Consider the following 26,390-nt stretch of genomic DNA (forward strand, 5'->3'; position numbering starts at 1 on the left):
GTATACATCATGGAGATCTCATAGGCATGGTTGGAAATTTGTTTCACTTTTGCCGTGTATGTAGATGTCTTGCCCTATAACAGTAAATTACAATAATGGAGAAAAAAAGTAAATACATTGAAAACAAATCTAGTTATACATTGAAAGTCTGCCACATGTCTTCGAACATGCCTGGAAGAGAAGAGATGTTGCCCTACTGGGCACGAGGGGGCCTGTGGGGCCGCACACAGAATAAAATCACAATGTTATGGTTTTTTAGATAGTCCACTTCAGTGAATAACTTTTAGGCCACTCCACCTTGTCCTAAAGTGAAGTCTGTCAGCACTAAACTGTCATTGGCCTGCACAAAGAAATAACATAACCAACAGCCCCATCTATTGGTGGATTTGTGAAGTGCAGAATTACCAAGATATAGTTTTTTTTTTTATAAAAATGTTTACTGGTACAGTTGTTTAAAACATACATTTTGTCAGAAAGAATAATATAATATTTATAAATGTTAAAGCTACATTTACATACATGTATATACGTGTACACGTTACTTTTGAATTATTCTGTAATAGGCTAATTTTCTTCCTACATTTAAAGACAAAAATAACATGTAACATGTAATGATTTTCCCATGATCCTTGCAGAATGTCACCATGACCTTAAGCTGGCCACTTATGACTCTGTTTCTTTGAGTTCATGATTTCTTTCAGAAAATTCTCCAATTTACCAAATTCACATTCATATACGTCAACTAGAGCACATTCCTATGACTGGGTGTAGCGAATAATCTCACTCAGGTCATACCCTGTCACTGCAAAGGCGTGACCATCGCCGTCACAGAACTTGGCGCCACAGATTTGTGTGTCTGTCACACACTCATTGTGCAAATGGGCAACCTAAAAGGAAATGAGGAAAACACACAGTTAGGGTTGCTTTGAGAGTAAGTTTTGTTTAAATGTGGAGAAATTGACTAGAAAAGTGTGCCTTGATTGTGAATGTATTAAAACAAACAAGTTTTGTATTTTGTGTCAAGTCCAGTTACCTCCACACTTAGGGACTCTGGTTTGATTGACAGGTGCCAGACCCTGACCAGAGAGTCCTCAGCAGCAGACAGAAGCTAAAGAAAAAGAAAAATTCATGAGATATGCCCAAACACCTTAAGATCTAAATAATGTTGGTCATTTAAAGGTGGGGTAGGTAATTTTGGAGAAACCAGCTCGAGATCGCTAGAATTTGAAAATACACAGCCGGAAGAAATCTGCTACTTCCTTACAGAGCCCCTCCTCCAACACACACGAACGCGCACATGACCAATGAGGGCACGAGATAAGTTTGTGCACAGATGGAAGGCTGACAGGCAGGTAGGCCATCCAGTTATTTTAGCCGGGCCGGCTAAAATGATTGGTCGTGCTTTTTACAGTATTACGGCTTCCACAGACATATGACATATGACATATGACATATTTGTATGGATTTTTTGTCAAAGCACTTAAGATATTCATTGCTATCGGGATGTTAAGAGCATTCCATGGAATATAACAAAAAGTGTATCTCAAGCCGATTTCTCAAACTTACCTACCCCACCTTTAAGTAATTATTCATTTTAACTAGAACATCTAAAAAGCATAACAACTTGTTCTTGTTATCTCTATAAACAACTCTATATCCATTTGATTTATACAACTCACCAGCCCAGAAAAAGGTGCAATGTCCAGTGAGTATATCCAGCGAGCGTGGGCATTGACCTCAGCATGCAGGATTCCCGTCACTGCTTCATAGAGACGAATCTGACCTGTGCCATAACCTGCCACGGCTGTACCTTTCCATAACTTGACCGATGTGCAGCTTATACTGAAAGCAGTGAGGTTGATGGAGGGTGATTGCAATTAGGGAGTTCAGGGAAAAGATCATGGACATTAGATTAGAGCCAGGAGGGAAAATTAATAAGGAATAATGGGCAGTGCAACAGAACATAATGTGGAGTAGATAAATACAACAATGCATGATAAACAGATGAAAATGAACAGTAGGAGACGAGTGATGATGGAACTTTACCATGGATCTCATTATCAAAGCTCGATATTTTACCACTCAAAAGACAATACATTATTATGCAATCAAGTTCTTACTCAAAGCCAGGGATGTTGTTGAACCGCTGAAATTCCTCCCCGGACTTCCACACACACAGGTTGCCCCCATCATCCGCACTGATGAGATCAGCTATGCAATCCTGAGGCAACAAAGGCAGCAACAGAATTGATAGGATCATGTATTAAAACAGGTAAATTATTAATGTGTATGTATTGTATGTCTTTCAATCATGGAAAAGTTAGAGATATTCCAATTCAACATAAGTTCAGATAGACAAAGAACTAGCACACACACACACACACCATACCTGGCTGCCTGAGCACTCCGAGGCAATGTCAGTGATGGACTTCTTGTGCCCCTTCAGGACGTCTGACAGAGTAATATTACTGCCTTTACTGGGAACATCAAATACTAGAATTGAACCAGATGAATCGCCTAGAGACAGTGAAAGAGACGATGGAGAGTTGGCCCTGTATTTTAATATACCGTATAAATATTGTTCACTAAGTACAAAACAGCAGTGTAAACTTGAGTAACTTGAGTTGGAGTCACACATTTGATTACTTGAGCCCTTTGACATGGAAATACTTGAGATTCCCAAGCCCAAATATCAAATGTAGTTTACACTTTCACTCATTTCATGTTGTCACTGCTTATTCTCAACAAGTTGTGACTTAATTACCCAGCTCCTCTTAGCTTGAACAAATTCAACAGCATCCAATGAAGTTGGAAAAAAAACCTTAAGAACCAACGTTACTTTACTGAGCTCCACGGAGAAAAAAATACTAAAGATACATTTGTGTAAGATAAGTTTGTGTACAAGAAGTTTTTGTTAAACAAAAACAGACTGCAATATGCAAAACCTGCTTGACGGAAATTGCATTACATTTGTTAAAGAGCACATTTTGACCCGTTTAGGATAGAACATAGTTTAGGACTTGGGACTTGACTTAACACCAGTCAGTCTTGACTTGGGATTTGGCATGGTACAGGAGGTCAAATACTTGAGACTTACTTGTGACTTGCAAAACAATGACTTCCATTTCTGTTACTTACCAACACATATGTAACTCTTCCCCACTGCTGATATCCCCCGAGCAAACACTGCCTGATCTGGAATACAATTCAGTTCTGGATTAATGCTTTTTATCCCACATGTGAATGTGTGATTGCACAAATATGCATACATGAACACATGTGTAGATGTGTGATCAGTGGTATCAATAAGTACACCTGACAAGCAGATCCTGCCATTTGTGATTGTTTGGGTATAATTAGGTAGGTGTAGATGTCTGGAAAATGTTAATTTGATTATAATAATCAGGTCCTTCCAATGATGTTTTTAATTATGTTTGAGTTGTGAGGATGGATCACGTACACTGACACATTTACACGGAACAACAAAGTATCTTAGTTTATATTCTATTGTATTATACAGTATCTCACACTATTAAACTGCATCATATTTATTGAATCTTTACAAAGTGTTAATGCAAATAGTTGAGACTCTGAGTGCCTGCATCTGTTCCGAATCCACAGTTTAGATTAAATGTACCTGTAGGTGTATCCGGAGTATCCAGTGCATGCCAATACACCATGGTGGAGCCATCAGATTCATAAATCTATAAAAATGGATGTATAGGAAAATAAAAGGATGTAAAACACATAAATAAATGCTAAAAAACACACTCAATGACAGACTTCAGTCCAGACATAGAGGCTGCCAATGAACGCAGAGAAAGCAAAACTCACCTGGATGCCTTTCTGAGAGGTCACCACCAGCAGATCACGAGAGGGCAGAGCACAAAATGCAGCCTGAAAACAAGAAAACACAGGATTTGTTCATTTGTTTTTGTTTATGATGCAGAATATGCCAGAGCAAAATATAAAATGAGCCAATGTTAAAAAATACATATTGTTATCTTTGCCAGCAACTTATTGAATAATGTATTTCAGAGATTTCACATCGAGGGTGCATGGATCCCTAATTGCAAACAGTAGGCTACAAGATGATCTGCCCTCTTTACACATAGTCCTCTAACTTTAGGACATGCAGTAGAGCAATACCTTAAATATACATAGACGACAAACAATACTTTGTTAGGGCCAGTGTTTCCCTGAATATGTATCAGTCTACAGATATATGTGGTTTCCTAATTTAGCCATCAATTTCTCTCCCCTCAAATTGAGGAACTATACAAATGGGGTATCAATTCATTGTTATGATCTCTCGCTGCAGATGTTGCATTGGGAGCTGCTGACCTGCATGATGAGCGATGTGCTTGTGGCGACATTTGGCTCCTTGGACTGCAGCTGACGGTGAGAATAGTTGAGGCCGTCCCAGGATGCGCTGACCATGTTCACCACGTTAGCATGGACCACCGTGAAGTAGGTGAGGCTCCTCGGGGCGATGCGCAGCACGCCGAGGTTGTTGTACAGCGCTGAGGCGCTGTTTTTGATCTGGATGCTCTTCTCTTTGTGATACATTGCACTTACTTCTCTTAGCAGCTCAGTTTAAACAAATGAGGAGAAGATCCGGTGTAAATCTAACAGAATAATGAAAAAAAAGGGGGATCACATTCTGGTTTAATTTGATAAGAAGTTTCAGTTAAAACACAGCGTTGTTTGTAGCAATTGGCAGCACTAAGCACTTATCAATGCAGCAAGCTAACCTATGTTAGCTAAAAGCGATACAAAACATCGCAGTTAAAGGACACCGTTTGCTTTCTGTGCTGCACTTACCCTTCCTTTAGATTACTTTACAGTTGATCCAGCAGTCATTGGATCTGTTGTAATTCACCATTACATAAAGTTGCCATAAACGAAGCACTTTCCTACCTCTTCTTGATAGCAACAGATTACCTCCGCGTCGTCCGCAGCCATAGATACAACGCCAGCTCTACGTAAAACGTCATCAGTGCGTCCTCGGTTGCCGAGCAACCGTACACTACACAGAAAAGGGGTACAAAAAAGAACAGCGTATGGTAAGTTACTAAATAAACCTCACATCGTAACGTTATAATGTTGATGATTCGCAAGCAGTAACGTATGTATTATTATGCATTTTAACCGTGTGGTTATAAATAGCTTACCTTAAATACAATAACACTTCACAGCCCACTAGTACCAGTATCAGCTCTGATTGAACTAACTGACAACAATTTTAGCTAGCTTGATTATGTAGCCTATGACTTATTTCTGATAAATAATTAAATAAATAGTATTAAGAAATGTTCAACATATTTGACATGACGATTAAGATTGTGTTGACATAAACGGGGAAGGACTGTAAAACATTTCACAAAAATTAACTACACAAGCTAGTATTTACTTAGAAGATATCTTTAGATTGTGGCTCTCACACATTGTTGTCCACATTTGTTTTAGGATTTAAAATGCACGAAATTATGTATTTGTGATCAGGAGCATTGTATTGCTATGCTATGCAAATACAGTCCTGTAATGATTGATGGTATTATATTTTACATCAAAGTTCCCAAGATGAAAGGAAACCTGTCATGTTTGACTAACACCACCAGATGGCGCTAATGGCTACCATCTGACATTTCACTGCAACATGCCAACTGATGTTCTTAATTTGTTTACTTTTTGCCAAATAAATATATACTAAACTATAAGGTATTGGGTTTTTGATTTTCTCTTCAAAGTTTTTTTTCCCATAATTTGTGTTTCATGTTTCACACCAGCGTCTGAGCCACAATGCCCCGCTCTGCAGCCAAGTCCCAAGCTGATAAGCGAACGCCTAAGCAGTCTATCCAAGTGAACACACCTCCAATAACTCCACCTCCAGCTCAGTCCCAATTGAGGGACACGTTGAGCAAAAAGGATGCAGATGAGACAGTGGCAGAAGGCATGGAAGAGCTGAAGAGCAAAGCCATGGAAGGCTGTTTGCCACCTCTAACTCCAGCTCAGTCCCAATTGATGGACATGTTGAGCAAGGAGCACACAGATGAGACAGTGGATAAAATCATGGAAGAGCTGATGAGCAAGGTCATGGAAGGCTGTTTGAAAGTGGACATTGAAAGACAGGTAAAAGTGAAATGTGTATTTTGATTACCCAAAAATGTGAACGTCTGCCTACTGAGCTAAACCAATGGACAGACCAATGAAAATATTGATTGTGTTGTCATCAATTTCATCCACACGTACATATAGTATTTATGACGTTGCATTTTGCCCTTAAGCTAGTACCTTTCACTGCATCCTGGGCCAAGAGCTACCTCACCAAGATTCTGGAGAGGCAAATTCTGTGCCCAGATGGTGGAGAAGAACCAGAGGAATCATTGAGAACAGAAGACTCGGAGCCTTTGCCAGCAATCCTAGATGCCTGGGTTCAAGGATGTGTGCCAATCGTAAGTGTTACCCCTCGAACATCCCCCTGCCTCACCACAGATTATGTTGTAAATCTATATCTCTTTATTTGTTTCTAACAGGAGGCTGACATTGACCAGATTCCAGCACAAACAGAGCCAAAAGTCAACCAGGTGTGTAATGTTATGGCCCAAACAAACATCTCGCTAAAGCAATCTGAAAAAGAAACAACTCCCAAAAAACCTGTCATTAACAAAGTGCTTAGTCCTCGCCCCCCACCAAAAATTGATCTAAAGAAAAAGCAGCAGGTTAATTTGACTCCTAAGCCTGTTGCGGGCAAGTTACTGCCACCCCTGCCCTATTCTGCAGGGAAAAAAGAAGTGGGTAAAGAGCGTGAAGACCGGACACATTCTGTTTGTAACTACTCGACTGAATCATTATATCAGCATAATAACAAGCAACCAACAACAAAACTTGATCCATCCAGCCTGCCTCGATATTGCATCTTTCCTCAGTATGAGATTATTGACGACAATCATAAAAAACCCAACAGCAAGAAAACAAGTGGGCTATCCAAACATGAACCAAGATATGTCAAGCAGCGTGAGCAACTAAACAGTTCCAAGGATCAGCCAGCAAAGGGGAGAAATGAGGCAGACGTCTGGCTGAAGAAACTGCCTCCACAAGGAAAGGAAAGGATGGTCTCCTCTGGGCCTCTGAGGCTGGACACAATGGTTTTGGCAAAGGGAGTTTCTCTCGTGGATCCCCAGGCCGTTGAAATAAGCCCTCTCAGATGCAACCTTCCAACTCTTTCTACCAAGCTGAGGCCGATACAAAGTGTTGCAGCTGTGCCAATGTTTTCAGTTGATCAGTTTACCACAGGGCAACCACCTCGGGTTATCCCATTGCTCAAGTCCAAGAACCCTGACAACTAATAGAAAAACTAAGTGATAAATGTTTGTGGTTGTATTTAGACCATGTGTAAATGGGGAAAAAATTACTTCTATTACAAGAAAACTGTATGTTATTGCTGCTGTAGGCTTAGGTGGGACATTTTATACATTTTTTAAAGATTCTGACTCTATTATTTATCCGTCTGTATTTGTTAGCAATTCTTCATTTGCAATGCAGTGGTGAGATGCACTGTGCACATGGAAACAACAGTACCTAATAACAATAATATTATATTTCATTTATATTGTTCTTTTTGCAGTACCAAAATACCCTTTTTACAATATATCCATTGACATTTCTATGATATTTGTATATATTAAAGGAAAGCTTTGTATTCTATAATTGCCTCCCACAGCATGCAAAGATTAAGTAAGATATACAACTACACCACTGTGATGCAAGTACATTTAAGCATGAGTTATTAAGACTGCAGGCTCTCTGTTTTCACTCTTTTCCATCTTGTCATATGCAAAGATAAACAGTTGCTGTGGAACCAGATTGTGTTTTAGCCACAACTCAAAACAGTGATACATTTAAATATGTGTTGTGCATGTGTAAAAATGAATTAATGCGTTGTGCCTTCATAAACATCTGTTGTTCATGACCCCTATATTACAGGAGTTTCTACTATTTGGTTCATAACATTTGTATCAATGAAGGTAGGCTAATAAGATAAACACTTCTTTGTATAATACCTACAGTTAAACAGCATTAACGAATGCATCCTCAAAACCATACTTTTTAATCAACAGATCCAACAAACACTTAAGTCCAGTTTATTCTAATGACATTTAAGTGGTGGGGACAAGTCCCCAGCGTTATTACATGCACACCACTCATAATCATCTGCTGCCGTCAACATCTGCCACAGATCTGTAGGTATTGGATTCAGAAAATAACAACTTAAGTTAATATATAACTATAAATAAATAAGTGTTTTACTGCATGAGGTTTTATTTTTATTTAACTTTAGGCATCTATTGCTACAGTAACCCTATCCCTGACACATCAGTGCCACAAGAAGACTGTTCATGCAACCTATCTTGTTGAAGCCGGAACGAGTCTCGACCACGCTCGACGTACAGTGAGCCAATCACATTTCACCCCGGCCACTCTTCCACCAATCAGCGGAATATTTTGCTTTGTAGCATGTATGACTGACCCTGTGCACATGTGAGAGCGATATGAAGGGAAAGCAGTGTTGATCAAAACTTCAACATACCGGATTTTTTCTCACATTGGAATCAGATCAAACATGAAAAATAAGCAAACTGTTGCCGACGACGCAGCAGAGGTAAGACTGCTGACATTTATTATGATTTTAGCTGCTAGGTGGCTAACTACCGCTTAGTTAACAAACGAGGCAGTTTACCTAGGGCTACGCGGGTGCTGCTTGCATGCTTTGCCTACAAATTGGCAACTACGTTACATTGTTGAGACTTAATGTGCACTCTTTAATAATAGAAATTCAGTGCTTTCCGGTAAAGTAACAAACACTAGAACAAACGCTCCAATAACTACTAGTTAGTAGGCCCAGTGTGTATTGTATACCCTGAGTATGATGCCTTACTAGTTATACAATACAAAGTTGGATAAAACCGAGCTGCTGTTGATGCCACTGTATTTTGTTGTTTTACAGATGATTCCCTCCGAGAGTCATGAAGAGCAGGAGAACGAGGCTCCGTCTAAAGCTAAAAGGAGCAAACCCGAAGACGCTGGGGGGGAGGAGAGTGTGTATCATCCGGTGAAGCTGTCCCGGAGTGATCTGTACAAACCCCCCTCAGCAGAGGAGCTGAACCAGCTGAAAGAGGCAGAGAGTCTGTTTCACTGCAGCCTGCTGAAGATGCAGGTAAGACCTCTGACATGGACAGAGAATGAAGTTGTGACTTAAGGGAAGCCTGTCAAACAATAACACACAACCTTGCTCACGCTTGTGGTAAAATGTCTATGATCTATCACCAATAACAGATGGAAGAGTTGCTGAAAGAGGTGGCCCTGAGTGAGCGCAAGAAACAGCAAATCGATTCTTTCATTCAGACAGTCACCAAGCTGATCCAGACTGTACCAGAATCACCAGAGGTTGAGGTATGTAGTATTTCAACTTTAAGAAAAGCTTCATGAAAAGGCAAAACTTCCCACACTTTAACCTGTAACCTTATTTATTTATTAATCTCTATATGTTCAGGTAAGTGACCTGTCATGGCTGTCCAGTGAAGTGAAGGTCCCTTTCCTCCTGGTGCCCAAAGCAACGAAGGGCAAGTTCCACATGGTGCCTCCTGCTTCTGTGGATCTGATCGGCAGCTACCCCCTGGGCACCTGCACCAAACCACGCATCAGGGTGGACCTGGCTGTCACTATCCCAGCTGTAAGTCTCCTGCCCCCTTTTATATTTTAATACATCACCTCAAGCCTGGAAAGCAATGTGCTATTACCAAGTACTGAATGCAATATAACAATTGATTTATAATATTAAAATAGAGACTGATTTTTTCTGGTGCCTCGTCTTTTTGTTATTAGGATGTCCTCCATCCAAAGGATGTTGTGAACCAGAGGTATCCGAGGAAACGGGCTCTCTACCTGGCAGGCCTGGCACAGTATCTCGCATCTTCCTCTGAAATTGGAACCATGCGCTATTCCTGTCTCCATGGCAATCGACTCCGACCCGTTTTGCTGCTGACACCTCCAGGTATTTCACTTTTGATTTCGTATAATTTATTTATTTACTGGATGAGTTTAACTTCTGATTTCCTAATGTACACAATCCTTTAATCTCACAGTGTTTAAAAGTTTGAGTTGTGATAGCTATATGTTATGTGTTGTCTGATATTTCAGGTAAAGACTCCTCCAGCTTCACTGTAAATGTCCATGCCTGTCCGCCTCCTGGATTCTTCAAGCCCAGCCGTTTCCACCCGCAGAAAAATAATATCCGGACAGAGTGGTACACTGGATTGCAGAACTCTCAGTCTGGTAAGATTGTTCATCTAAATATAATCAGCCATCACAATTTCACTGTCCCCTACAATCACTCTTTCTCAGACAATGGTCATACGTTATTTATGATTGCATTTTCAGCAACAATCCAATATAAATATCATAATATTTGTTTTTCCTTTGTTGCAGAGGGCACCGAACCTCCCACCCCTCATTACAATAGCTCTGTTCTGGGGGATTTACTGCCCAGGCCGCACCTCCAGTTTCTTTCTGCTGTTGGCTCCCAGTGCTCCGCTTTTGCAGATGGGGTGGCTTTGCTCAAAGTCTGGCTTCGACAAAGAGAGCTCGACCAGGTAGGAGGCTTGAAAGGGTTCTCTGACTTGTTGAGAACTTTTTACATGTATTATGTATTAGTATTCTTACACCAATTCTCTGACCTCACCTTTGTATTGCTCTCTTAATGTCTTATAGGGCACTGGTTGTTTCAATGGATTCCTGGCTTCAATGTTGTTGGCTTATTTGCTGAATAGTCGCCGGATCAGCAACTCCATGACAGCCTATCAGCTGCTTCGAAACAGCTTGAACTTCCTGGGTAAGACATTTTAAAACCCACTAAACATGATACACGTTATACAGTAGTTGGTCTTACAGCAATTAGCTCGTATTACTGTTTTGAATATCTTGCGACTCACCCAACTCCTAATTCTAACCCTCAGCATCTACAGACCTGACAGTGAATGGAATAAGCCTCGCCAAAGATCCTGACTCTTCCGCTGTGAGTTGTATAAACCAGTGCATGTAGTTTAACCCACACTTTTTCTTAACCTCCTCAGTTAATCATATTCTTTCATATTCTTCTTTTTCCTACAGCCATCTATGGAAGAGTTCCACAATGTTTTCCAGGTGGTGTTTGTGGACCCTTCAGGACATCTCAACATGTGTGCTGACATGACTGCTTGTACCTACAAACAGGTAAATACTGTAAAAACAAATGTGTGTAGATAATTTTTACACTGGTGAGATTAAACGGCACTCTATTGACTATTTATAATTTGGTTTTCAGCTGCAGCATGAGGCATCTGTGTCGATGCAGTTCTGGGACAACCCCACGGTGGATGGGTTCCACAGCCTCCTCATGACCCCCAAACCCATGATAAGGACAAGCGACCATGTCTTCCAGTATGGATCTTTTTAACATATCAAAATCCTGTCACTTTTCTATTTACTAAATGAGCAGTTTACACATTCTCACACACGGACTACATTTTCCACGGTTTATCACATGTGTTTACTGTTTCTTTGTTGTATCTGTCTAAAGATAGTTCATACACCCTCCTATCACCTAAATGATGGGTAATAATGTCGTTTTGGAAAGATACTGTTCGCTTTCATCACTAAAGTACGTTTTCTGGTCACATCATCTGTTTTGTGTTTTTCATCTGTTACTCAGGTTATGTGAGCTGGTAAAGCTTCAGTCCAGCTGTAAGAAACTGGACCTCCTCAGTGAGTTGATGGACCACAGTGGAAATTATGTCCACACTGTGCTCCCCTTTATTCTGTCACTGCTGCAGCAAGGACTGGGCCAAAGGATCAGCCTCCTCACCCACTCCCTCTCTCCTGACCCTGAGGTGGGAAACATTTTCATTCAGGGTTTACCAATTTCTGGCTTAGAGAATTGATAAGATTTTATCGATAACAATTCCATTACAATTTTGTCTTATTGATCAGATTCTTATTCAGCAGTAATACTACTACTTTTAACACTATGTTTTTGACTCATAACTTGAGTTTGAACGTGCCTTACAATCATAAATCACTAAATGTGTTTGCTTTGTTTTTGTTTTATCACAGTGGTCTGTGGAGAGTGAAGCCCCAAAACACAAAGCCCAACCTCCCCTCTGCTTCGGTTTGCTTTTAAAGCCAGAGCTGGCAGCCTCTGTCCTGGAGAGAGGCCCACCTGCAGACAGCCCTAAGGTAAGCCACCCATCTGTTTTTTGTGCGTGTTTTATTTTCCTAGATATCAAAAATGCTACAAAGGAGCCCATCTATATTAGTGTCTACTCTGTACTAACCGTACAGTGTTTGATTACTGAAGACCATACGAAAGTTTTCACATATGCTAAATCTAGTATGTTTGTAAAAAAGATTATAAAAGAAAAAATGTTTTAGCATTCATAGACACAACTCAATTACTTATATTTGTGTGTGGCTAGAATATAAACTTATAAAAAAGCTTTTCTTATTGGGGGGAAAAAGAGAAAAACTTGTCACATGATTGTATGGAATGAGGTCTTTCAAGTGGGTTGTTTTGTTTGTCAGTTTTAAAGTTGTTTTGTTTTGCAAGGCGTATGTTATGGTTAGATTAGAATCTTTAATGAACACACAGCCAGGCTGGTGGAATTTGTGTTAACAATAATAGTGTTTCTTCTGCTAGTCGGCTGAGTTCCGCCAGCTGTGGGGCTCTCGCTCCGAGCTGCGTCGCTTCCAGGACGGTGCCATCACTGAGGCAGTGCTATGGGATGGAAAGAGCATGTGCCAGAAACGACTGGTCCCCAGACAGATCATTACACACCTGTTACAGCTGTATGTATTTTATTTTTGCTTTACATACTGAGAGACACAATAGACACATTTGTTCTGTTAATAATACAGTGGTTAGTTTGGTCAGTGAGTTTCTAGCTGTATTGTAAATGCACATATTAAGAATGCTATCTTGGTACAAAGGAACAAACCAGTGCTTTTTTTCTTTCATTTATTTTACAATTGAGGTTTATCAGAATCACAGAGGGGAAATTTACATTTGTTACAGCATAAAAAAGAGACAAAGACAGCTAAATGTCTTTATGTAAATTTGATTTGTAGACTATTGTGAAGAAATTCATTCAAAATGTGTTCTTAACAGCTGTGTGCAAAACATATTACCTGTGTTAAGGTAACGCAGTCAGCAGACTTTACAACATGGTTGTGTTTACCATGATTTAAATGTAAGATTTAGATAGTTAGGTATTTGATTGCAGCTCAGCTCATTACAACTGTCAAGGGAAAAATATCTAACCATTTGTCGACTACAAATATTCATATGTTTAGCGTTGCTTGCGCCTACAAATATAACACATCAACCGTGGAAAAGTACCTACCAGCTTCTTTTCCCATACTCTTGAAACATCTAATCAAAGAGTCAACCTAACACTGCCATACAGTAACTATTCTCTAACATGAATATAGGTTGTCATACAAGTTATGCATTTCTGTTTACAAAGATCATCATGTCAACATGCTCTGGGGCCAGTCTTGTACGCATTTTTGCAAATGTTTGCCCAGACTCTGACAATAAAGACGGCAGTGATACCCCGGGTACACACAAATAGTGTCTCGCCAGAGTAGCCAGTTTGGGGAATCTTGGACCATTTACCTTCCACCAGTCAAGAGGGTTTATGTCCAAAGAGGGTGCAATGTCTCTCAAATAGTAATCGACCTGAGCCTCAGAGTCTGTGGCATAGGAGGAACTGTAGTTGTCTCCTAGGAGCAACATCATGGTGTTTTTGGTGTCACTTCTCAGTTGGGAGGGCATAGCTGTCTCCTGGCTGATATCAGGTGTGACCAGGATCTCTTGGTGTTCATCCTTTATCACATCTAATTTAGCAACCAGTTCGTGCAGTTTCACCTTTGCCGACAGTCTTCCTGTTGGTGTCAGAAAGCTGAGATGTTTGTGACGAGGGTCCAGCATAGAGGCAATCAGAGCTGGTTTGGAGGCGAGGCCATTCGAGTCAACCTGCAAACAATACAATTAAATTGATATAGTTATTTAAATGGAATGCAGATTGTTTATCATAATCAAATGTTGTTGTTAGTTAGCACTTGTTCTGCTAAAATGATTGCAAAATGAGATTCGTTTATGCCTACCTCCATGTGATTTTGAAGTAACTTTTGAACCTTCAGCTTGAACTCGGAGACTTGTTCCACATCGTTTTCTTTTGGCACCAGATGGGTCTGAATAAGGCTGAATGTGATCGGGTAGATGTTTGAAATGGACACTTCTGTCTCAGCAGATATCACTGTTGTCGCCCATTTCAGAGTTGCAAGCACAGGTGTGAAATTCTCAATTATTTGCCAGCAATCGTCTTCAATCTCAAGCATCTGGGCTTCCTGTCGGTTGGTGATTGTGCGATCGGAGAGCACCGCTTTAATTGCCCACCGTTGCTCCAGTAATCGCTCAAACATATCACAGATTGTGTCCCATCTAGCTTTGCTTGACTGGATAAGCTTGTGCTGTGGCAGACACATGTGAACTTGCTTTTGCTCCAAGGCTTCACATGCCTGCAAGTTGTGATTGAAGTGTTTGACTAGTTTCCCTGCGGCAACGATGATGCGGACCAAATCCTCACTCAGCCCATCACTGACTGCCAGCTGCAATGTAGTAGCAAAGCAAGTGGCATAGTCCCAGGTGACAGGAGGACACTCATGGGCTGACATAATGCCTTGTGTGTCGTTATGAACACATGCAGTCACTTTCCCATAAATACCCCAGGTTTCCACAGTGTTAAAAAGCCTTTCTGTGACACTGTCTGTAGAAGTGTGGCTGTCGGATGATAGCTTGTGTGTCTGCAGCACAACTGACCTGCCCTGCCAGTCTTCTGTTATGAATGAACAGGAAACTGTAACATATCTCTGAAATGGGAGGGCTGTCCAGAAGTCAGCAGTGAGAGCCACTTTCTCCACTTTACCAAGCTGCACTAGAAGCTCCTCTGCTTTCTCCTGGAAATGCCCTTCTATAAGGCGTATAATATCTTCAGCAGATGGCATTTTATAATTATGCACAGTGTATGCAAGTAGCTCACGGAAACCATCACCTCTAAGCAGGCTGATGGGAAGCATGTCCTTCTCAATCATTCTGGAGATGAGCTCAGTCACCTCTGTGTGGGCTGCGACCGACACACCATCATTGGGCATAGAAGAAGAAGAAGAAGATGGACCTTTATTAATCCCCCGAGGGGGAAATTCAGTGTCTTGGTGCTTGTTTTTGATGTGGTACATCATGTTGGTGGTACTGCTCCTGTACTTAAGCTTTGTGTCGCACATCGTACAGTGAACCTCGTCGGCCACTCTTACGAAAATGTCCCACACAGAACTCCTCTTCGGGCGCTTCTTCTCTCCGCAGTCACGCTCAGTGGGGTTTGCATTCATGATATTTATGTTGGCGGACATAATAGCAACCTGCATTATTTCCGAATTAGCGGTACTCTCCTCCTCGAGGCTCTGAACACGGCATATGACCGGTTTCTCGTCTTCGTCCAGCGGTGCGGTTGACGCATGGTGCCTGCTCATGTGGCTCATCATGGTGCTGGTGGCTCCGTCGCAGTACTTCAATGTAGCGTCACATTTAATGCAGCGGACAATCTTCCCCTCTTGTTCAAAGCAGTCCCACACAGAGCTCCGTCTCCTGCTCGCACGCTTCATTGGTTATTCAGTCAGAGGACTAATGTCTGAAAATGCATGTTAGGTTAGCAAGCTAGCGTTAGCAAATTGTACGCCAACTCGCAAAATCGGTCTTTTGGCTAATAAAAAGCCAACATGCGACCAGTTTCACTTCGGCATTACCCAAACAGATGTACAGTGAGGCGAATGTGTGTTTGAATTTCTTGCAACCTCGTTTTTATAAAGAAAATAATATATCTATTATCCACCAGGCATGCCGATATCCCCGAAAGTGCTATACGGTATGTGGGGGCGCTGTTGGATGACGTCATCAAAACGGGAAGTGAGGTAATCTTCTTCTTCTTTTCTTTAATGGCGCTTCCACTTGGAGCATATATCGCCACCTACTGTTGATTTATTTAATGTTCATACTAAATCCTTGTCCTCAGACCAGTGTTTTTGAGGAACTTGAAGATCAGCTTGTTTACTTCATTTCTTGATTTACTTGTATATTGCCTTGAAATACATGTCCTTGATGTTAAAAGGTAATGCCAAATCGTTTAGGCTTAGACAACAAATAAAATATAAAACGTTTGTGTTATTCATTAAAAACATGCAGAATCAAGTTTTTTTTGTTGTGCTATGTTTATCCAAAAAGAAGATCCTGCATATTTTTTAAATGCTATTTGTATTTAATTAAGTATTGTTAATTACATTTAGTAGTTTTTGTTCTTGTTGGAACAGACATTTAATTAATGGTGTATTACATGTGCATTTTTGAGTTTCTTGCTTACTTATTTAAATGGTCTAGTCTACCAGATGGGAGATTGTTGTTGCTGTTTCATCTTATAGTATTAATCATGTGTGTGTGTGTATATATATATACATCAAGTTACTGACGTGTATTGTATTCTGCAGGTGCCTAGTACTGGAGAGGAGGAGAGTTTACTGGTTGTTCAGTCCTATGATGACCTGAGTAGAAAACTGTGGAGGCTGGAAGGTCTGCCTCTCTCCATCACAGCAGTGCAAGGAGCCCACCCTGCACTCAGATACACACAGGTAAAGCTCTTGTTCTTGACATCATACTGCTTTTATTACTGTAGTAGTAGTGAAAGTTAAATAATTTCTCCTAATTTGAATTAATATTATAAATTGTGACTTTGACGTTAGGACCGCTCCAACATTTCATTTGTGCCTTGCAGGTCTTTCCTCCTGTGCCACTCAAGATGGACTATTCCTTCTTTGACAAAGAAAAGACTTCCAGATCATTGGTGCCAAAAGAAGGCAAACCCTGCCCTGCTTACATCACCCCTATCACAGGTAAACGCCTACCACTACTAGCAAATACTTAGGAGTTTTAACTCTTGTTTAATCAGTTTAAAACTAAATCTAACTTTTTTTTTTCGTGTATTGTATTCATTTCTGTAATTGACCTGCTAAGTGACAACCCATGTATTCAAAGTAGGAATACCCATAGGTTCTTAACCACAGATATTAAGCTATTGGAACTCATGTTGATATGCAAACTAATATCATTGGTAACCCTGCTTTTGCAGTGATCTGTCACATGGAGGGGAGTGGAAAGTGGCCACATGACCGCTTAGCCATTCGCCACATCCGAACCGCCTTCCACATCCGCATGGGAGAGTTACTCAAGAAGCACCATAATTATACATGCAAGCCCTGCCCTACACACCTAGATGTCTGGAAGGTATATTTTTGAGTTTGTGTACAGGTTGCGCACTTATCTGTAATTTGACTGTGGTTTTTGTTTTGAGGAATCTAATTATACGTTTGTTATGTCTAGGAAAGTTGTTGTCATAGTTTTTTTACGTATTCATTTATCTATGCTAGCTAATTCAAATCTTTTTGTGCATCCAGGATGGCTTGGTGTTCCGCATCCAGGTTGCTTACCATCGGGAGCCTCAAGTGCTGAGGGAGAGTGTGAATGCCGAGGGGCTGCTGGTTGTTCGGGACAACGAGGAGGCTCAGGCTCTGGAGATGGCCACAAATCACAAGCCGATACTCACCAGCACATTGCATGGGTAAAACTAAAACAGTAACACAAAGCAATATCCGTGTGTTTGTTTTGGAAAACAGGGTTGTTGTGCTCTTACAGGTCACCACACTATTTTCAACCTTACATGTTGCTGATATAATAACACATGATACATTTTTATTGGTTCTAAGTGTTCACTTTATTCAACCTTTGGTCAACATATTTTTGCCTCTTTCCTGTTTTATTTAGCTTGCTCTGCACGCACAATTATCGCATTTTGTTTTGCTCCATCTTATACATATCATCTTGGTCTCGTTAGTCTCCAGCAGGAGCACCCGTGTTTCGGGGCAGTGTGTCGCTTGGCCAAGCGTTGGCTGGGGGCTCAGCTCTTCAGTGAAGACATCACAGAGGACACAGCAGACCTGCTGGTGGCGTCCCTCTTCCTGCAGCCCGCACCCTTTACTCCTCCTGGGTAACTACCAGTTCTACTTTTTAATAAATTGTCAAACTCATTAGTCTCATTTGTGGACACATTGTTTTGTCACTTCTCTTTGTTCTTTCAGTAGGTCATGTCAATATATTTCTGTCTCCCTCAGTTCTCCTCAGGTTGGCTTCCTTCGTTTCCTTCATCTGCTCGCCTCCTTTGATTGGAGGAACAACCCGCTGATAGTCAACCTCAACAACCAGCTTGCAGGCAAGCTCTCACACCCCCTTTCCCTCTGTGTCACGCAAACAAATACACCTCTGACCTCTTTTTATATACACACTGAAAGAACGCAATGTTAAATTGTTGTACACCTCTGTCACGTGCAGTCTCCGACTACACAGAGATCAAGAATGACTTCATGGCCTCCAGGGAGTCTCTGCCCGTCATGTTTATAGCTACGCCTAAAGAGATGAAACAATCCATGTGGACCAAGAAAGGACCCACTGTACAGGTCAGTGGAACAAAATACAAGCACTCAACTCGCTCAACAACAAATTTAATAGAATAGGACTCTACTGAATTTGAAAAATGCTTATTGCAGAAGAAAATATCAAATACTAATATGCAATCAAATAGATCACAAGTTTATAGATTTTTTTTTACCCTGTTTGTTGTAACACACAGAGAATCACAAACAACGGTGTAGAAAAGAGTTGCATGTTCTCGGCAGATAGCAGTCACATAGTTTCCCGATCCTTGAGCCTTTTCTGAGTGCACACTGGTCTCCTGGATCACACTGAAAATATATAACACCAACATAAATTGTTTAACTGAAAGATAATAAACACTTTTGAAACGGACTGAATAGGTTGATTTAAGTGATTTAGATAATTGCAAATGGACTGATTTGTTACATTACATACCACAGACAGATAGCCATGCTTTTTTCTTAGAGCTGGAAATTGATTGTTCTGTAGTCTTTCCAAAACTCCATGTAAATCAATGATCTGAAAAGGCAGAAATGTTATGAATTACTTGAAGGAATTTGAGAATATCAGCAGAACATCAAATAAGAAACAACATTTTGAAGAATTTTGACTAGCACTTGTGCTTTGGGAGACTATCAAGTGTAGCTCACCAGTTGCCTTTCATTGCTGTCCTCTGTCGTAGTGAAATAAGTGAAGTGTTTGGTTTTGTATCCCCCTGTTTGGCTGTAGAAGAGTCCAGTGGCACACAGTACTGAACAGAAAAGGGGAACACGGCAGCTTCCCATCGTGCGTAGTTGACCCAGATAAACTTCCTGTGCTATAGCACCTCACTCCCTCTGCAAGCCCAACATTAACACTGAGCCTCCCCCAGCATCCTCCTTTATACCGGTGGCAGAGAACAGGAACTTTGTGCTCTGTGACGTCCTGACAGAGACGTCATTATTTACTCCTCACAATGCACAGGATCATTTCAATTTTACTTTATTTGGTTGCACAGGGTGCATAAATCAGCTATTGTTGAATAAACAAGAGACCTTCAAGGACTAGCACACATTTAAATCGTTTTAAAACAAATAGCTGGGTCGAGTGAATGATCCTGGCTCAGTGTGTTATTATTGTTGTCTCAATACCTCTGAATGGCCACAAGGAAGCAGGAGGTGATGGTAAACATAACGGCCCAATTCCAAACCACACCCTACCCACTCCCGTCTGTAGTCACACTCGCAGCTTAACGAGGCTCCCTTCTTCCAGGTGGAGGGTGTAAATACAGCGGCAAGCTTTGGGATGAACTCCCCTCTCTCCAGCTAAAACAAATCAGCATCTCTTTTACAAAAATAAAACTCTAAAAATCTTTTATGGCATATATTTTTTGTAAACATATTTTTGTCTTAAAATCTGATGTTTATAAGCCGCTTAGTTTTAGCAAAAGTCCGTGTAAATATACACAGCCTTTGCCGTTTTTTAGACTAGACATGAGTAACTTATTCTAAGTTTAAACAAATACGAGGTAACCATGAAGTTGTTAACATCTGTATGAAGATATTAAATAGCTCTTGTTGTGCAGTCTATCAATGAATGTTTCCACGGAACTGTTTGTAAACACAAACAGCGTTGAGTCTGGTCAGGTAGTGCAGCAGAGGCCTGTACTACGAAGCCGGATTTTCGCTTAGCGAGCTAACTTCAGGGAAAACTCTGGGTTTCCGGTCCTACGACGCTGGTTCACTTTTTACCGGGTTAGATCTCCATGGTAACTTATGCTGAACGGCTAACCTGCTCCGGAGCAGGTTAGGTTCCAGGATAATGGATCAAATCAGTGAAAGCACCGCCTGCTGACCAATCAGAGCTCAGTGTGCGGAGTTTAAAGCTATCGAGTCATATTACAGGATAAAGGAAATACGGAAAAACTGCCGTTGCAGGAAAGACGGTCGGCAAAAATCAACTGACTGTGTGAACGTGAAAATTAATAGAATATCCCCTCCCATCTTCAGAGCAATCTGACTAATATAACATTAGCGTTAAGAAAGCTTACTTAAATATCTGCCACAACATAAGTAACCGGATCAGAGTAACATTAAGTGCAGTCCGCGGCACTGTGAGTGCAGACGTCGATGTGTCCCATTATCATTCATATCATATCACATCATAATGTATCATATATTTCCTTATCTGAGTCAGCTTCTTGAGCCGTATCTGGCCGTGCAACACTCACAGTGTCACATACTGTATGCAGAAGTATTATTTTAAAGGGGACCTATCATGCAAAATGCACTTTTGTACGTCTTTTATACATGAATATGTGTCCCCGGTGTTCCAGGGAACTCACCAAGTGTCAGAAAACACAACCCTCTCTCTTTTCCTCCATACCCAAATCTCTAAAAACGGGGTTGCAACGGATCTGATACAGACTGATACAGATTTGAACATTTCGCTGACTCAGGACGGAGGAGCTCCGCCTATATGGCCAACTCTCCACCTATCAGCGGAATGAGAGGTTGCCGTGGCATGGTAACAGCATGGTAACATGACACTCGTAACTCGGCCCCCTCCTTTGCAGGGGGGCGTGGTCAGCTGCAGCGCATGCAAAGACAGGGGTGGAGGAGAGCAAAATAGAGCGAAATTAGGCATGGCTAAAATGCATGATCTGTTTGGTATTTTGAAAAAGAAAACGTATACATATACCTTATATAGGTATGGTCCTACAATATATTATTCAAATATAGCATGATAGGTCCACTTTAAGCAACACATTAAGTTGACGAAACACTCGAGTCAAATGTAATTAAAGTCAGATCCACAGTGATATCATAAACCTGTTAATGTACGCATTCAAACACTTTTTCTTTTACCAGCTGTATTCACCTTGCAGGTGCAACTATGTTGCTTTTATCCTGGATAAAGTGTTTAAGTCATGGATGTTTAAAGTTTAACTTCTTCATTTGTCTAATATTATAGTTCACTTTTCATTCAGGAAGTATGACGCTGCGCTGTCAGTACGCTTCTCCATGTTTGTGATTGGTCAAATGTTGCTAACCCCGCCCCTTTCATGTGAACGCGCACTCAGCCGGACAGAGAAACCCTGGCTTGAGTTACCGAGTTGATAACGAGCGTCGTAGGACCGCTTAGCGAGAGCGCGTTTGTTTTGGATTAGGTAAGCCGGGTAACTCAAACATATCCAGGGTATGTTGAACTGGATTCGTAGTACAGACCTCTGGTGAAGTCAGGACCGATGCAGACTCGCTGTTTGAGGGCTTGATAACCCACTACCCCTCCACACTCGTTGGTTTGGATCAGCACTTAATGTGGCAGACCCTCCGCGCGAATGGAGGGGTAGTGTGTAGGGGTAGTGTGTAGGGGTAGTGTGTAGGGGTAGTGTGTAGGGGGCGGTTTGGAATTGGGCCAACATTTGAGTTCCTTTTCACAAAGAGATCATAGTAGGTTTAAAAATTGCATTTAACATTTCCATGATAAATGATAATGGGTTATAATCTCGTTAACTGTAAACCAAAAAACTAAAACTATTTTGTACAAGTTCTTCTTGTAAAAGTCATGACTAGTTTAAACATTGGAAAAAATGGGTTATAGGAAACCCTTTCAGTAGGAAGAAAGTCGCTTTAACTAATTAAATGGAGAGTAAGGCATAACATTTGCTCAAAATAGTGCAAATGGAATAATAGTGATGTCAAATTTCATAAAGAACATTTTATTGGACAACTTCATGCATTGATTTTATATTGTCCAAAATGACAAAAAAAAGAATCTTCAACCATTTTGCAGGTGTATAGATTTACTTGAGAGCCATAAAGATTAGATCCAATATAAGACACGGATCAATGTGCCCCATATTCAGGTTAGCCCTGTACCCACATTCATTTACTTCAAGTCAGAAACACTGGCACATGACCTTAGACTAACTTGTTTTGTTCCAGCTGTAAATGTAAGTACGTTTTTGCACTGATACAAAAAACATATGGGTGTACTTTCATCAGACGTGTTGACAAAATGCAGTAGGCGGCTCCTTGTAATACAACAATAGCTGGATATCGCTCTATATAATGTTGTTCATGTTGTTATTGTCTTTTTTCGTGTCTGGAATTGCTGTTTGTATTTTCTGTGCCCTGTGAAAGTGGCTATTGAAAATTCCAGTGCTGATGTTACATTACATTATTACAGTACATGTTACTTATTACATGGCTTAGTTGAATACTCGATTCTGATTGGTCAATTCAGAACACCGTGACACGTTGTTAATCCAGAACAGACAGACCGCTGTCAAGGACTTATTGACCGTTGTTAAGGACGCTCACATCTGCACAAAGAAGTCCGGTCGATTTATCTGTATACAGTTTGGCTTCGAACTGACAAGACCAGAGCAACAAGAAAACAGCGGAGAAGTAACGGGCAGAAACCCTCCTTTTTACGCAGCGGTCCAGACATAGACATCAAACGGCAAAACATATTCAGTGTGCAGTTCCTTTGGCATTAGGGCAGGGATATCTAGATACTTCCCAAGGTTTGACATAATTAATTGTGCTACTTTTAAAGCAAGCAACGATGTTTTCAAATCTGTAATCAAAAAGCTCCGCCTTCCTGCCGTTGCTACGTTTTTCAAACGGTAACAACAGACTATTTTCCTTAGCGGATGCATGTCAATTTAAATCAATACATACAACTATTTTTTAAATCAATAAAATCATTTTCTAAATCCATAAAAGCATTTCAATTAATATTGGGAGTCATATCGTTACTTTGTTGAGAATGTGGCCATGTAATAAGCGGGATAATGTGCAGCGACTTGGTCATTATGGGGAAAAGAACACCGACAGGCTGATCAGGAGCCCGACGCGAAGCGGAGGGATCTAGATCTGCATGAACACCGACAGGCTGATCAGGAGCCAGACGCGACGCGAAGATCTGCATGAAGGTGTTCTTTTCCCCATAATGACCAAGTCGCTGCACATTATCCCTTACTTGTTAGACGCTTTTATCCAAAGCGACTTACATACTCAATACTGTGGGCAATCCCCACAGGAGCAATTTGTGGTGAAGTGTCTTGCCCAGGGACACAGCGACATGCTGACTGCAGTGGGATTTGAACCTGTGCTCCCCTGCTCCGAACACCAACGCACTAGTCCACTGCGCCACAGCCTCCCCATGTTGTATAGCTTTAAAAGCACAAATGAAGGGTTATATATGACATTATATGACCTTTCAGAATATCTTCAGTGAATACGAAATGCTACCGAGTGTAACCATAATAGTGTTGTAATTTGTGTGTGTCTTCAGATGCTACAGCGTGTGGTGATGGTGGCAGCAGAGAGTCTTAAATTACTGGAACATCAGTTGATGGACAGCAACCAGACACAAGATGTCAGGGTGAGTAGAAAGCAGTTAAAGTGTCTCATTTACTATTATCTTCATAAATATCCTACTATCGGAATGAATTAGGTTAGAATATTTCAGCCTTGTGATGCATTCGTCTGTGATTGTGCAGGTGGTCATGCGCCCTCCGCTGGATGCTTACGACGTGCTGATTCAGCTGAACCCCAAGCAGGTTCCCCTGCTCGTTCAGGCAGTGGACCCCCCCACTGTCACCTTCAGCAGGGGCGCCATCGCCGGCAGTGCAGCCCAGACTGGAGGGGCCCTGCCTGTCGTGGACTACAACCCTGTGACCCTCTACTTGGCAGAGCTCAGAGTGAGTGTTGTCTGTCTGGGATAATCGTGTGTTAAAAAGGATGTGTGGTGGTAATGAGGCCTCTTTGACACGGGATGTGGAAGCTATGCAGCAGGATTTGCGCATGCAAGTCGCAGCTCGGCTATTCAGGAACAACGTCAATTCTTTGTGACACCCAGCAGCTTCCTGACATTACAAATGAAATACAGAGAAGAGAAATACCAAGAGGGTTCTTACATTGTTCACAAAACGGATAGTTTCCTAAAAACAAAGTTAACAACTTCTTCAGCAGTTAATGATCATGTCCTTCAACTTGTCCTTACACTCTGGTGCACCATTAAGCATGTTTAATGGCCAGGGTCTTGCCTTGTTGAGTAATCTGAACAAATAGTGCCTCTCCCTTTCCTTATTTCTGCTTTTTCTCCAATGATAGTGTGATAAATAGGACACAGGCTGTGTTATGAAGCTAAGACATAGTGTATGAAAAAGTCTACACTTACAGCCAATAATGATGAATCATGCAATCAATCCTAGAGTTAATTACAAGACTTTATCAAGCAGAAGTTAAAGTGTTAAAGTAAACTTTATATCTGCACGCCTTCTTACTTCTTACTGGGAAGAGATGTTATGACAACATCACACCCGTTTTGGCAGATCTTCATTGGCTTCCTGTCAGTTACAGGATCCAGTTCATGTACTTACTTGTTGTTTTTAAATCATTGCATGGACTGGCACCACTTTACCTGTCTGAGTTGTTGCACCGCCATGCTCCAGCTAGAGCATTGCGATCAGCTCAGCAAAATATGTTGGTGGTTCCTCGGTGCAGGAAAAAGACCCGAGGTGATAGGGCTTTCAGTGTTGCAGCTCCCAGACTGTGGAACAGCCTCCCAGTACATATCCGGACTGCTGAGTCTATTGAACTTTTTAAATCTCAGCTAAAAATCACCTCTTTGCACTGGCGTTTAATACTAGTTGAACATTACATTTTTACATTTGTATGTGTTTTTTATGTTTCTAGTTATTGTGCTTTTTATCATGTTTTTAATTATTGTTTTATTATTGTATTGTGTTATATCCATTGTGTTATTTAATATTGTAGTTATTGCCTGTACAGCACTTTGGTCAACTGAAGGTTGTTTTAAATGTGCTATATAAATAAATAAAGATTGAGATTATATCTAACTGAGGATTCGATTTTCCCTTGCTTTTCTTGTCCTGGCGTGTAGTTCTGTTTTGAATAAAACTTTCCCTTGACTTTTGGCCTAGAGCACTGCAACAAAATATGTTATGTCACACTTGTGTCCTGAATGTCTACTCCATCATCTTACCTAATTCATTTCAGGAAGCTTTCGGTGACCTGGCCCTCTTCTTCTGTGACCCGCATGGTGGAACAGTGATCGCAGTTTTGTGGAAGCCAAAGGCTTTCATGCCAACACCCTTTAAGGTAAGCCTCAGACATGTCCTCCATGTATAACAAGCTTTATCTAAGTAAAAACAGCTTGCATCGTGTGTCCTTAGACCTCCATCCTCCTCGTGTCACACGTCAGCATCAACCTCTCTCCTATGTTTGACTTTTTCCTTTCTCACAGACGTCACAGCTATCAGCTCGGAGCGTGGAGGTGACTGGAGATGAAGCAAAAACCATTCCTAACGTCGAAGCAATACTGGAGGACTTCTGCGTCATGGGAAAGGGTTTGATCAAATCAGTGGAAGCCAGGACTGAAAAATGGTCATTTTAAACGCAGTATTTTCACCGGGTACATTACAGTGCATTACATTATCTTTGTTTTGTTTGTGCCTGACTTGAAAACTTCAAACAATGGAAACATAAAGACATCGTGGACATTTTGTTAACAATATTATAGGTTAATACATTTGCTGTTAAAGATGAGCCAGGTGATTGTTTTGTTGATGCAATATCATGTCTAATAAATCTACACTTTTTGATTCATATTTGACCCCTTTGCCTTCTTTCTTAATCAGTAGATGACATTTGATAAAAGCTTGGCAGATTGGACACCACAGTGACTGACTTTTAGCCCTCACATTTTGTTCTGGAAATTTCCATGCTCCAATAAATGTACCATAAAT

General features: G+C 41.0%; 4 protein-coding genes across 6 annotated transcripts; 2 read left to right on the forward strand and 2 right to left on the reverse strand.

Annotated features, from left to right (window-relative positions):
- Positions 1–445: 445 nt before the first annotated feature.
- On the reverse strand, positions 446–4,997 carry wdr54 (WD repeat domain 54). 2 transcript variants are annotated; one of them, XM_034117648.1, is made up of 10 exons: positions 4,825–4,997; positions 4,345–4,628; positions 3,835–3,897; positions 3,638–3,704; positions 3,139–3,195; positions 2,390–2,517; positions 2,121–2,221; positions 1,680–1,842; positions 1,034–1,108; positions 446–887 (listed from the first exon to the last, which is right to left on the reverse strand). In XM_034117648.1, exons 2-10 carry the CDS (start codon positions 4,567–4,569, stop codon positions 756–758), a joined length of 1,011 nt encoding a protein of 336 aa, XP_033973539.1. In that variant the 5' UTR covers positions 4,570–4,628; positions 4,825–4,997; the 3' UTR covers positions 446–755. The 2 variants fall into 2 exon arrangements, with proteins under 2 accessions (XP_033973539.1, XP_033973540.1); XM_034117649.1 differs by having other exon boundaries at positions 4,921–4,994.
- Positions 4,989–7,914, forward strand: LOC117472461. Its single transcript, XM_034117647.1, has 4 exons — positions 4,989–5,066; positions 5,790–6,132; positions 6,288–6,455; positions 6,537–7,914. Exons 2-4 carry the CDS (start codon positions 5,803–5,805, stop codon positions 7,347–7,349), a joined length of 1,311 nt encoding a protein of 436 aa, XP_033973538.1. The 5' UTR covers positions 4,989–5,066; positions 5,790–5,802; the 3' UTR covers positions 7,350–7,914.
- Positions 7,915–8,508: 594 nt separating this feature from the next.
- On the forward strand, positions 8,509–26,257 carry nol6 (nucleolar protein 6 (RNA-associated)). Of its 2 annotated transcripts, none has more exons than XM_034118262.1 (26): positions 8,509–8,662; positions 9,008–9,217; positions 9,337–9,453; positions 9,554–9,733; positions 9,886–10,054; positions 10,201–10,335; positions 10,489–10,652; positions 10,771–10,891; positions 11,016–11,074; positions 11,170–11,271; positions 11,363–11,478; positions 11,750–11,927; positions 12,151–12,273; positions 12,734–12,882; positions 15,987–16,062; positions 16,633–16,773; positions 16,917–17,034; positions 17,271–17,425; positions 17,596–17,759; positions 18,033–18,185; positions 18,310–18,407; positions 18,527–18,651; positions 23,912–24,001; positions 24,120–24,320; positions 25,642–25,743; positions 25,889–26,257. In XM_034118262.1, the coding sequence occupies exons 1-26, from the start codon at positions 8,624–8,626 to the stop codon at positions 26,036–26,038; spliced, it is 3,435 nt and encodes a 1,144-aa protein (XP_033974153.1). In that variant the 5' UTR covers positions 8,509–8,623; the 3' UTR covers positions 26,039–26,257. The 2 variants fall into 2 exon arrangements, with proteins under 2 accessions (XP_033974153.1, XP_033974154.1); XM_034118263.1 differs by having other exon boundaries at positions 10,207–10,335.
- On the reverse strand, positions 13,038–15,979 carry LOC117472839 (zinc finger BED domain-containing protein 1-like). The gene is made up of 2 exons (XM_034118264.1): positions 14,203–15,979; positions 13,038–14,071 (listed from the first exon to the last, which is right to left on the reverse strand). Exons 1-2 carry the CDS (start codon positions 15,754–15,756, stop codon positions 13,538–13,540), a joined length of 2,088 nt encoding a protein of 695 aa, XP_033974155.1. The 5' UTR covers positions 15,757–15,979; the 3' UTR covers positions 13,038–13,537.
- Positions 26,258–26,390: the final 133 nt, after the last annotated feature.

This window comes from Trematomus bernacchii, unplaced genomic scaffold (assembly GCF_902827165.1).
Source record: "Trematomus bernacchii unplaced genomic scaffold, fTreBer1.1, whole genome shotgun sequence".
NCBI classification, from domain to species: domain Eukaryota; kingdom Metazoa; phylum Chordata; class Actinopteri; order Perciformes; family Nototheniidae; genus Trematomus; species Trematomus bernacchii.